Genomic DNA, 11,098 nt, shown 5'->3' with positions numbered 1-11,098 from the left:
GGGTGTTTTGGGCAGCTGCCAACCTGGGGGTGCTTCAGCACCCGCTCCCAACTCTGGGGGGTCTCCGTGGGGGCTCGGCAGCCAGCGGCAGAGGTCCGGCAAGGAGCCATCCCCTTGCCTGTTCGGGAGACGCCGAGCGTGGGCTGCTCAGAGTTGGGTTTCTGTCCACAACCTATCGCAACCTGCGGGGAAGCGTCAGCCGCCGGCGGGGCTGGGAAGAGGGGATGTGACCCCAAAGCCCCAATTCGGGGCTGTGGCCCCCGGCGGGACAGCGGGGACAGGGTGGCCAGAGCTGGCTGGCCCCGCGTGAGTCAGCAGCGTCGGCGTCACATGAGGAGGCCGGTTGAGCCGGGCAGGAAGGGCGCGCGGAGGCGGGTGCAGCCGGGCTTTAAAAGTCTTCGCGGGGACGGATTCGCCTCCACGCCACCCCACCGTCCCCATGGCCCCCGCGGTGCCGCTGGCTCTCCTGGCGCTGGTGGCCTTGCTGGCCCCAGGGCTCGGGGTGGCCTTCCCCGGCTGTGACTACCCGGTCCACCTCTGGTGCAGCTCATGGGAGATCGCCGTCGCTTGCCAGGTCAGAGCCGCCGGTGCCAGGGCTGCCCCAGCCACCCACCCGCGCTGGCAGCCCGTGCAGGGCAGGGCCACCCGGCATGCGGGGACACGTCCCACCGAAACGGCACAGACGGGGCTGGGTGCCTGCCCGGCAAGCAGGGATGGGGTGCGCGGGGACGGTGTCAGGGCAGCGGCTCGCTGCCGTACTTGGTGCAAGTGCCGGCTCTGAGCATCCCCGCGGCACAGGCTGGCACGCCGTGGGGATGCTCAGAGCCCCCGTGCCGCGCTGGCACTGTGGCATTCCTCAGCATCCCCAGGGAAGCACCGTGCTGCAGCCGGACCCCAATCCCAAGCCCTCCCTAGGCGCCACTGGCACTTCTGCTTTTTCAGCATAAAATAGCTTTTCAGCTTATTCCGCCCTGAACATCCCCGGATGGTGACACCGCTGTGATGGCGGGTTCGGCAGCACCCTGCGAGCCCCGCGGGGCTGCAGCCCCCACCCAGCGGTGGGTGCTGGGCTGTACCCCCACCCAGGCACATCTTGGCCCTGCCGGATATGTTTTCCCCCAAAATATTTTGGGGAAGTTCCTGTGGAAAGCCCCAGCACTGTGTGCCGGCAGCGCACAGCATCCTGCGGCTACAGGAGGCCCCCGGCCACTCTCACTTCCCTCCTGGCCCTGCACACCCTCATCCCCCTCCTGCCCCACATCCCAAGAGCTTTGCCCCATCCCCTGCAAATATGGGGGGGAGCTGCATTCACATACACACACAGACACACACTCTCCCCGCCGTGTACCCCGAAACCTTCCCGCACGCAGGCGGAGAGCCGCTGTGCCAACCTCTCGCGCCCGGCGGCCGCCCCTGTGGAGCTGAGCCTGTTCTATGAGAGCCTGTGCCCGGCGTGCCGCTGGTTCCTGGTCCAGGAGCTCTTCACCACCTGGCTGCTGCTGTCCGACGAGGTCCTGAGCATCACCTTGGTGCCCTACGGCAACGCCGAGGTAGGAGCTGGCCCGACGCGGTGCCATGGGCGCTCACCGGGGCACCACCGGCCCCGCTCAGACCGGTTGGTCCTGCAGGAGAGAAACGTCAGCGGGAAGTGGCACTTCCAGTGCCAGCACGGCCCGGAGGAATGTTTGGGCAACATGATCGAGGTGACAGCGACAGTCCCCGTCCCCACGGTACCGGCACGGCGCTGGGGGGTGTCCGGCAGCCCCTCACCGCCTGCCCCGTCCCCGTAGACCTGCCTGATGCACGAGGCCAAGAACTTCAGCACCTACTTCCCCGTCATCTTCTGCCTGGAGTCGGGCAGCTCCGTCACCAAGAACCTGGAAGCCGTACGTCCCCTTCTCCGTCCCCTGTGCCCCACCGCAGGGACGTCCCCGTCCCCCTGACCTCACCGTGTGTCCGTGTCCGTGTCCGTGTCCCGGCAGTGCCTGCAGGTTTACGCCCCGCAGCTGGACGGCGGCCGCATCGCCGCCTGCATTCGGGGGGATGCGGGGGCCGCCCTGATGCACCGCAACGCCCAGTTGACCGAGGCGCTCGACCCCCCGCACCAATACGTGCCCTGGATCGTCATCAACGGGGTACTGCGGCCGGGGGGGACTTGGGGGGGGGGGGGAAGCGGGGTACAGCAGGGACCCCCCCGACCAGCTCCATCTCTTCTCCCCCCTCCCACAGAAGCACACGGACGAGCTGCAGGCGCAGGCCGAGGCCTCGCTGCTGGGGCTGATCTGCCGCCTCTACCAGGTGGGAATGGAGGTCCGGGGAGGTGGGGGGGGGCTGGGGGGACACGTCCCCATCCCCACCGGGGCTCTACCGGCCGCTTTCTGGCAGGGGGAGAAGCCCAAAGCCTGTGGGGGCTCGGGGGCCCCGAAGGCCCTGGCCGGCTGCAGGCGCTGAGGGACGACGTGGGAGCGCTGAGCGAGCGGTGAATAAAAAGCAAAAAGATAGTTTTAGTGGAAAAACAAAAAGGCTCCGGAGTGGTGTGTTGGGGTGGGGGGGGGGGAAGAGCGGGAGCTGGGCTCCGGGCCCAGCTTCTTCCCGGTACCGCGGAAACGCTGCTGCCTCGGTAGGTGTCATGGCGGCCGCCTGCGCCTCGGTAGGTGTCATGGCGGACGCCGGAAGCGGAAGAAGACCCGTTCACGGGACACCGCCCCTCTTCCGCGTGCCGGGGGCGGGAGCGCGCGCGCGGCGGTGAGCGGGGGGAGGGGGACTGGGGGAACTGGGAGGGTCTGGGATGGGTCAGTGGGGGCCCAGGGGAGTAAATGGGGGTACAGGAATAACTGGAGTGAGGGGGGGGGGGCGTCCAGAGAGGGGGACTGGGGGTGCAGCAAGGGTAACGGGGGGCATAAGGGTCACTGGGGGGACTGGGAGGCACTGGAGTGACGGGGGGGGCAGAAGGGGGGCCTGGGGGGCACAGCAGGAGTAACTGGGGGGACTGGGAGGGTACAGCAGTGCTAACTGGGGGAACTGGGGGGCACAGCATGGATAATTGGGGGACACAGAGGGAACTGGGAGGGCATAGCAGTGCTAACTGGGGGAACTGGGGGGCACAGAGGGAACTGGGAGGGCATAGCAGTGCTAACTGGGGGGCACAGGGGGAGCTGGGGGGTTACAGCAGTGCTAACTGGGGGAACTGGGGGGCACAGAGGGAACTGGAGGGCACAGCATGGATAACTGGGGGACACAGAGGGAACTGGGAGGGCATAGCAGTGCTAACTGGGGGGGCACAGCATGGATAACTGGGGGACACAGAGGGAACTGGGAGGGCATAGCAGTGCTAACTGGGGGAACTGGGGGGCACAGCATGGATAACTGAGGGGCACAGGGAACTGGGACAGCATAGCAGCGCTAACTGGGGGGTGCAGGGGGAACTGGGGGGTTACAGCAGTGCTAACTGGGGGAACTGGGGGACATAGCATGGATAACTGGGGGGCACAGAGGGAACTGGGAGGGCATAGCAGTGCTAACTGGGGAACACAGCATGGGTAACTGGGGGGCACGGGGTGATGGGAGGGCGGTTACATCAAGGGTAACTGGGAGGCTGTGTGTGGGGGCTCCATCCCCGCTGACCCCCATGGCAGGGGGGGCCGGGGGGGGTGTCTGCCCGCAGGATGCTGGCGCGGGGCCGGCGGCTCCTGCGCTGCTGGAAGCCGCTCTTCACCGGCCGCCTGCTGCTGCTGACCAACACGGCGAGCTGCGGCGCGCTGCTGGCCGCCGGCGACACGCTGCAGCAGGCCTGGCACCGCCGGCGGCACCCGGACACCGAGCCCCAGGTGGCCCGCACAGGTGACAACCCGGAGGGGGGGTACACATGAACCGGGGAGGGGGTGCAGGGCAGCCTGACGCGTTTCATTCATGCTCGTTATCGCGGCGGGGGGAATTAGGGTCCAGCTCCCCGGTACCACATAAAGCCACGCTCCCTTTGTGCCTTCTCCAGAGCCGGATCCGCTTTCGGGGGGGGGTTGCAGAGAGGGAGGGGATCACATAAATAATTAATCGGTCACCAGGGCGGTGTTTTGTTGCAGGACGCATGTTCGCCGTCGGCTGCAGCATGGGCCCGCTGATGCACTACTGGTACCTCTGGCTGGACGCTGCCTTCCCGGCGCGGGGTGTGCGGGGGCTAAAAACCGTCGTGAAGAAAGTCCTTATCGACCAGCTGGTGGCTTCGCCCGCCCTGGGCGCCTGGTACTTCCTCGGTACGCGGTGGCACCCACCTTACGTCAATGTTGCTGAATATTGTGCGTGGCCCACGCTGCCGGTGACGTGTTGCGGTGCGTGGGTGCTGGCACGACGCCTGTCACCCTCCCTTGGTGGGGAGGACGTGGGTTTCCTGGAGCTCCCTCCTTCTGGCTGGTGCCGGCACTGCCCTTCCCTCCCACGGTGGGGGTTTTTGGGGTATTTTTTGGTGTCCGGCAGAGCTGAGACAGTAATTCCCATCCTCACTCCCGAGTGTGGAGCCTTGTGAGCGCTCCCATCCCCACTGATGTCCGTCTGTCCCCGCAGGCATGGGCACGCTGGAGGGCCAGTCTCTAGAGGAGAGCTGGGAGGAGCTGAAGGAGAAATTTTGGGAGTTCTACAAGGTAAATACACCCCCCGGAGCTCTCCCTCCCACCCCCAGTGTGGACCAGGGTCCGGCGGGGAGCACCTGGCTGCTCTTTGCTTTCGGCAGGCTGACTGGTGCGTCTGGCCGGCGGCTCAGCTCGTGAATTTCCTCTTCGTCCCGCCCAAGTACCGGGTGGTTTACATCAATGTGATCACGCTGGGCTGGGACACCTACCTCTCTTACCTCAAACACAGGGTAAGCACCGGCACCACGGTGCCACGTGGCCGTGCCTCGCCGCCGCGACCAGCCGGGCTCACGCCAAACACGTGCCATCTCCTATTTTCTAGCCTGGCAGCCCCCCGAGTGCAGAGCACGACTCGCCACGTGAGAACCAGCGCGGTGTCGGGCTGTAGAGAGGCAGCTGCTCTCGACGACTGTGACGTTTTCGGAGGTTCCTGCCCGTGGCAAGTGATTTTCTGGGCATCGCAGTGGACACGGCTCAATCCATCCAATGAATGAGATGGCCGGAGACCACCGCAACCACTGTCTGCAGCCTGGGTGGATCTTGCCGATTAACTCATCTACTGATTGCAATGATGGGTTTGGGTATTTTTAACCAATTTTGTGTCACAGGCTAGCCTGTAAAGCCATTTCTTTTTGTAACCTTCCACAGAACCCGCGCTGCCCGGGGTGGGGAGGAGCTGCCGCAGCTACGTTTTGCCTTCAGCCCCCAGGGAAGGGCCCCAGCGCTCTCCCCTCTGCTGCAGCCAGGTTTTTCTTTCCCTTCTCCAAGGCAAGGCTGGCCCCTTGCTCCCCTCCACCACCCTCCTCTGCTCTTCAGCAGAGCCAGCCACTCGGGTCCCTGCCTTGCTCCGGCTGCTTGGCAGAGAGATGCCTCCCCTCTGCTCTCAGTGCCGCTCCTCAGCCCTTTCCCTGCTGCTTTTTGTCTTTGAGCTGAAGGGAGAAGTCACTCAGCTCCTTTTCACTCCACCTTGCAGCCCCCCTTCCCGGTGCCATGCGTGGGCTCGGCTGGGCTGGGCTGCAGCCACCCAATTTTTATAAAAATAGCGGTGTGATCGCCGCCACCTGCTCGCCGCCAGGTTTGACAGCAGCAGAGTCGACACGGAGGCGGTTGGGGGTTTTTAAGGCGAAGTTTTTGCAGGGTTTGGACCACAGCCCCCCACTTCTCCCAGCCCCGCAGCTCCCCGGGCAAGCAGGACACTCATTCCATAACCTGGGCACTTATTTATTATTTCCAGCATCGATCAAAACTGCCTAAATGTGACTTTTTTTTTTTTTTTTTTTTCCCTAACGCTTAAAGCTGTGCCTTACTTACTTACAGCTCTGTCTTACTTACAGCTCTGTCCTCATCCCTCCTGCCACCCACCCCCCCGGGGGACACCATCCCTCCCACCGCAGCAAGCCAAGCTGCTGAGCCATGGCAGGAGCCATTTGGTGAATGCTAATTAAGAAACCAGATCGTTCTCGCTCCTCTCCGGCAACGAGCTCAACAGCGCGGGGCCGAGGAGAGCCGAGGTTATCGACACCAAGCAGAGGGACCATCCCGCTGCCCCCTCTCCGCCTGCAATGACCCTAAGGAACCGGTGCTCAGCATTGATTTATTTCTTCACAACATTTCTTTAATACAGTGATTTTTAGGAAATTGTACTCTTTTGACACTTTTGACATTTGTACAGTACAGTGTAACTCTTCCATAAGTAAACTTCACAAAAAATAGGAAAGGGGAAGGGAGGAAGATGGTACTGGGGGTCTGGGAAGGGGGGAAAATCACAGCGCTCCAAGAAAAATAAATAAAAGAGGGCAGCAAGACCTCTGGGTCCATCATCGCTACAGGAATATCCACTTATTCACAGTCTCCACAGAAGCACGGTACTACAGGAACACACGAGGAGCCAAACGCCCTGTAGCAAATTAGTGACGCTCCTCCGAGCCCTGCTCGCCCCCCACGAGCCAAAACCGGGGGCTCTGCAAAGGTCCCCCGTCCCTGAACTGGGGCTAATTTGCTACAGCTTGCTCGGCTAGCCTCGCTCATGTATTTTTTGTTTTTTTAAACCTTTAAATAATAGATTTTTCAAAAGTGATATTCACAAGCAAGGTTACCACACAGAGAAAAAAAAAAAAAATGCACCAACACGGCCACAGCACAGCAGGTCACGCGCACAGCATCACTTCCTATGCCTATTTACAAGGAGTTTTTCTTATGTACAAGGAGGAAGACGGCGGGAGCATAAATTAGCATCTATTTATACAAATAAACAAGAGTTAGGAAATATCCATTCATCAGGGGAGGGGAGCCAGGTGCAAAGAGCCCCCAGGAGCTCTTTGGGCAGGTGGGATCACTGCCAGGCTGGGGAGGGGGACACACAGGGACTCCCACCTAGGACAAGGTTTTGGGGGTCCCATCGCAGCCCCCCCCCCCAACCCTGGGCAGGGGGTCCGTCCCTGCTCCCCGGGGAGGGAATGGGACCGGTGGTGATGGGAGCCGGCGGCGGTGAGGAGACAGAGAAAATTATATTTCTCGGAGAGCGGAGCTCGTGGAGCGATTAAAAGCAGAACGGGGGGAGTTTTCTACCAGCCCAGGCTTAAAAATAAATTAAGGGGCAGGGGGGGCACAGCCTAACTGAATTGGGGGGGGGGGGGAAGGCTCCTAGAGGGGCCGCAGCCCTTTCGGAGGTATCAGCAGCAAAAGCCCCCGCGGGACCCCCAAGAAGAGGGGCTTGGGGCGGGGGGGGGTGGCAGGGAGGGGTGCACTGACCGATTTTTTGGGGGGGGTAGGGGGGGTCGGGGGTGGGGAGGCTGGCCCTAGCAGGCACAGTCCTGGTGCGGGGGGGCCTGCTGGTCCGTGAGCTGGGGGCCCTGCTTGGCGCCGGTGACCGCCGGGTCGGCCGTGTCCAGCGATTCCGACATCTTCTCGCAGATGATGTCCACCAGCCGCTCGAAGGTCTGCTTGACGTTGATGTTGTCCTTGGCGCTGGCCTCAAAAAATTCAAAACCTGGGGCGGGGGGGGGGCGGGAACGACGACGACATCAGGGCTGCAAACCCCCACCCCATCCGCTGCTGCCCTGCATCCAGCCACCCGACGTGGGAAACCTTTCACAGCTCCTCCTCCCTTCGTTAAAGATGGAAAGGGCTGCGTGTGCCGCACGCCCGGACCACCCGGCTGCAACCTGCCCCTGCGCCCACCCAGCGACACCCAATTTTCCCCACCCGGCACGTCTCGGCAGCCGGCGGCGGGTTTACCGGTCTGTAATAAAAACCGCCATCGCACCCCGGCGCTCGCGGCTTAATTACACCTTATTTTTTTCCTTAGGTGACAAGTCACCGCTGCTATTGAAGCAGAAGAATTACGGCGAGGGAATTAAGCCCCTAATTAAATTATTTGTGGGAAGATGGGGCGGGGGGGGGGGGGGGCGGCCAACTCACCCAGGTGCTCGGCAAGCTGGCGGCCCTTCTCCGAGGAGACGACGCGTTCGTCCTCCATGTCACACTTGTTCCCCACCAGCAGGACCTGGGCGTTATCCCAGGAGTAGGTCTTGATCTGGGTGGACCTTCGGGGAAGGGAAAGAGGGAAATCACGCGGGATGGGGGGCAGAGCACGGAACCGGGAGGGGGATGCCCGTGAAGGCGGGGGGGGACGGACGGACGACATGGTTGGGGGGGTGAGGGGGATGTCTCCGGGGAACTCACCAGTCCTGCACGGCGTTGAAGGACTCCTCGTTGGTGATGTCGTACATCAGGATGAAGCCCATGGCACCGCGGTAGTAGGCGGTGGTGATGGTGCGGTACCGCTCCTGGCCGGCCGTGTCCTGGTTTGGGTGGGGGGGGGATGGAAACGTGGCACGTTAACCCCCCGGGGACGTGGGGACACCGGCAGCTCGCAGCGTCCGGCCACCCCTCAGGGGACAGTGGGATCCCCACGGACACGTCCCTCCCTACCGGCATCACTCCCGGCATCGCCCCCGGCATCGCCGCCGGCAAAGAGCGGAACAACCCCACGCCAACCACCCCCCCCCACCTCCCCGCCGTGCCGCACACCCCCATGCCGGCGTGGGGACCGACGGGGACACCCCGGGGGGTCTCACCCAGATCTGCAGCTTGATGCGCTTGTCGTTCCGGTAGATGGTCTTGACCTTGAAGTCGATGCCAACGGTGCTGACGAAGGCGGGCGTGAAGGAGTCGTCGGCGTACCGGAAGAGGAAGGAGGTTTTCCCCACGCTGCTGTTGCCGATGATCAGGATCTTGAACATGTAATCGAAGTTCTGGTCCGAGGATTCCTTCTGTCCATAGCGGGAGTCGGTAGCGGACGCCATCTGCAAGGCAGAGGAGAGGCCGTGACGGGGACGACGTGGGGACGGCGGTTGCAAACTCACACGACGCCCGGCCCCGGTTGGCACCCGGAGCCGTTTCCCACCGGCGCGGGCGTGGTTAAGTCATATTTTGATTTGGGATGGGCGAGCATCACCCAAAACGAGGCGCGCTGCCATCAGCGGGGGGTCACTCGGCCAGGCCGGCTCCCGTCACCCCCAATGCGGTCACCCCAAGAATGTGCCCGCAGCAAATGGGGGGGGGGGTGCAGACCCCAGTGTTTGGCAGCACTAGACGGGGGGGGGGCCATGACCCTGGCAGAGGTACAGCTGGCAACCGGGGTGCTGCAGCCTCTCCTGCACCTCCCCTGCAAAATGGCACCTGCAGCGATGCCCCCGCATGCCGTGCCCACCCTGCCGGCACAGCGCGGTGCTCCGGGGTGCTGCGGGGAGGGTGCTCGGTGCTTTGGGGGGGGGGGGGTGCTTTGGGGGGGTGGGTGCTTTGGGGGGGTGGGTGATGCTGGGCAGGGGTGCACAGAAGTGGGTGCTCGCCCGGGGTTGCAGAACGGTGCAGGGTGCTGCAGGGCGGAGCGTGGGGGTGCCGGGCAGCTGCGGGGTACAGGGTGCTGCTTCGGGGTGGGGTGGGGGGGGGGTGCTGCAGGGTGCTGCGGGGGGGGGGGGGGGTGCGTGGAGCGCAGGGTGCTGCAGGGAGGAGGTGCAGGGTGCTGCAGGGAGGAGGCTCAACCCCCTGCTCCTCCCCGCAGGCCCCAACCCGCTGCACCCACCCGGTCCCCGGTGCACCGAGAGACACCCCCCCCCAAAACCGCCGCCCCCCCCCCCCAAACCGGAGAACGCGATCCCCCCCCCCTTCCACCCCGCTGCAGTCGCCATCCCCCCCGACCAGCACACATCCCCCCCCCCCCCCAGCCGGTGCCACCACCGTCCCCGGTGCCGGGGGGGGGTGAACGGGGAAGGGGGGGGTGAACCGGGAACCGCGGGGGGGGGGGGGGCGGGGGCGCGCGCTCACCTCCAGCCCGCGCTCGCGCCGCCGCCTCCTCCTCCTGCAGCAACTGCAGCAGCGGCGCGCGCCGCCCCGGCGGTTGCAGAGCCCGGATGACGTCGCCGCGGGGGGGGGGGGTGGGGGGGTGGGCGGGGAGAAGTATGTAAATGAGAGCTGGACGTCAGTAGACAGGCCCCCGGGGGGGAGTGGTGATTGGCTGGCAGCGCGCTGTGATGGACAGCTGGTGGGTGCTACGCTGGGCGGGGTGGGGGGGGGAGGAGAACACACACACCCCCCCCTCTCCCGGCGCGGTGGTGGGCGCCGCTCCCCCCCTCGCAGCGCGCAGTGGTGTGGTCCGGCGGAGCCCCGGGGGCTGGGGGCTGAACCATCCCCACGCCGGGTGGGGGAGCGCGGGGCGGACCATTCACCCTTCGGGGGGGGGCGAGTCATCGCCGCTCCAGGGGGGGGCGAGCCCTCACAGCCTCCGATGTCATGACATGACCCCCTATCGCGACGGCCAGCGCGGTCCCCCTCAGGCCTGCAGCTACAGGCAGCCTGACCTCATCCCCTGACAGCGGCACCAGGCCCTGAGGTGAAGCCCGGTGCTCCCAGTGCTTCCCAGTACCCCCAGTGCCCGGCCCAAGCTGAGGTGAGGGGCGCAGGTGGGCGGCCATGTCCTGCCCGGGCCCCTGCGTCCTCCCTCGCCCTGAGGCAATCAGCGGGGATTAAGGGGAGGCAGCATATGGCGGCCCCGCGGGAGGGTGGCGGAGGCCCGACCGGGGGGGGGTCCACAGGCCCCGGGGCAGCGGCGTTCCCCTGCCCGCCGGCCTTGCCCTCGCCCGGGCCTGCCTCTGCCCTGCCCGGAGCCCGGCAGTCCCCTGGAGCCTTCTAGGCCGGCCCTGCCTTGCCCTGCCCTGCCTGTGGCGGCATGTCGGCCACTGGGGACTCAAGGGCCTGCGTCCTGGTGCAGCTCCTCGCCACCGCAGGGACTCGCCGAGGATGCCACAGCCTGTGGGAGGACGGAGCCGGACGCCCCTGGCTCTTTGAGGCTTTGCCTGGAGCCCGACGGACACGGTGGGCACTGGAGCTGCCCGACGGCAGCACCCCCAGCAGGAATACGGCTCGGAGCAGCGGCAGTCTGTCAAGGCACGACCGGGAGGCAGGGATGGATCCAG

The 11,098-nt window shown here is 64.9% G+C and overlaps 3 protein-coding genes across 6 annotated transcripts; 2 read left to right on the top strand and 1 right to left on the bottom strand.

Annotated features, from left to right (window-relative positions):
- Positions 1–344: 344 nt before the first annotated feature.
- On the top strand, positions 345–2,490 carry IFI30 (IFI30 lysosomal thiol reductase). The gene is made up of 7 exons (XM_052800894.1): positions 345–574; positions 1,371–1,550; positions 1,629–1,703; positions 1,791–1,886; positions 1,983–2,135; positions 2,230–2,298; positions 2,386–2,490. Exons 1-7 carry the CDS (start codon positions 440–442, stop codon positions 2,449–2,451), a joined length of 774 nt encoding a protein of 257 aa, XP_052656854.1. The 5' UTR covers positions 345–439; the 3' UTR covers positions 2,452–2,490.
- Positions 2,491–3,537: 1,047 nt separating this feature from the next.
- On the top strand, positions 3,538–6,265 carry MPV17L2 (MPV17 mitochondrial inner membrane protein like 2). 4 transcript variants are annotated; one of them, XM_052800896.1, is made up of 6 exons: positions 3,538–3,840; positions 4,080–4,250; positions 4,558–4,634; positions 4,724–4,852; positions 4,945–5,052; positions 5,262–6,265. In XM_052800896.1, exons 1-5 carry the CDS (start codon positions 3,666–3,668, stop codon positions 5,008–5,010), a joined length of 618 nt encoding a protein of 205 aa, XP_052656856.1. In that variant the 5' UTR covers positions 3,538–3,665; the 3' UTR covers positions 5,011–5,052; positions 5,262–6,265. The 4 variants fall into 4 exon arrangements, 2 of the variants coding, with proteins under 2 accessions (XP_052656856.1, XP_052656855.1); XR_008237112.1 differs by having other exon boundaries at positions 3,539–3,840; positions 4,945–5,368; positions 5,957–6,265; XR_008237111.1 differs by having other exon boundaries at positions 3,539–3,840; positions 4,945–5,760; positions 5,940–6,265.
- Positions 6,216–10,061, bottom strand: RAB3A (RAB3A, member RAS oncogene family). The gene is made up of 5 exons (XM_052800897.1): positions 9,951–10,061; positions 8,702–8,929; positions 8,307–8,425; positions 8,043–8,167; positions 6,216–7,611 (listed from the first exon to the last, which is right to left on the bottom strand). Exons 2-5 carry the CDS (start codon positions 8,927–8,929, stop codon positions 7,421–7,423), a joined length of 663 nt encoding a protein of 220 aa, XP_052656857.1. The 5' UTR covers positions 9,951–10,061; the 3' UTR covers positions 6,216–7,420.
- Positions 10,062–11,098: the final 1,037 nt, after the last annotated feature.

The sequence above is a fragment of the Harpia harpyja genome, chromosome 11, assembly GCF_026419915.1.
Source record: "Harpia harpyja isolate bHarHar1 chromosome 11, bHarHar1 primary haplotype, whole genome shotgun sequence".
Lineage (NCBI taxonomy): Eukaryota > Metazoa > Chordata > Aves > Accipitriformes > Accipitridae > Harpia > Harpia harpyja.
Note: the sequence above shows the minus strand (reverse complement) of the source record. Positions and strands in the feature narration are given on the sequence as shown.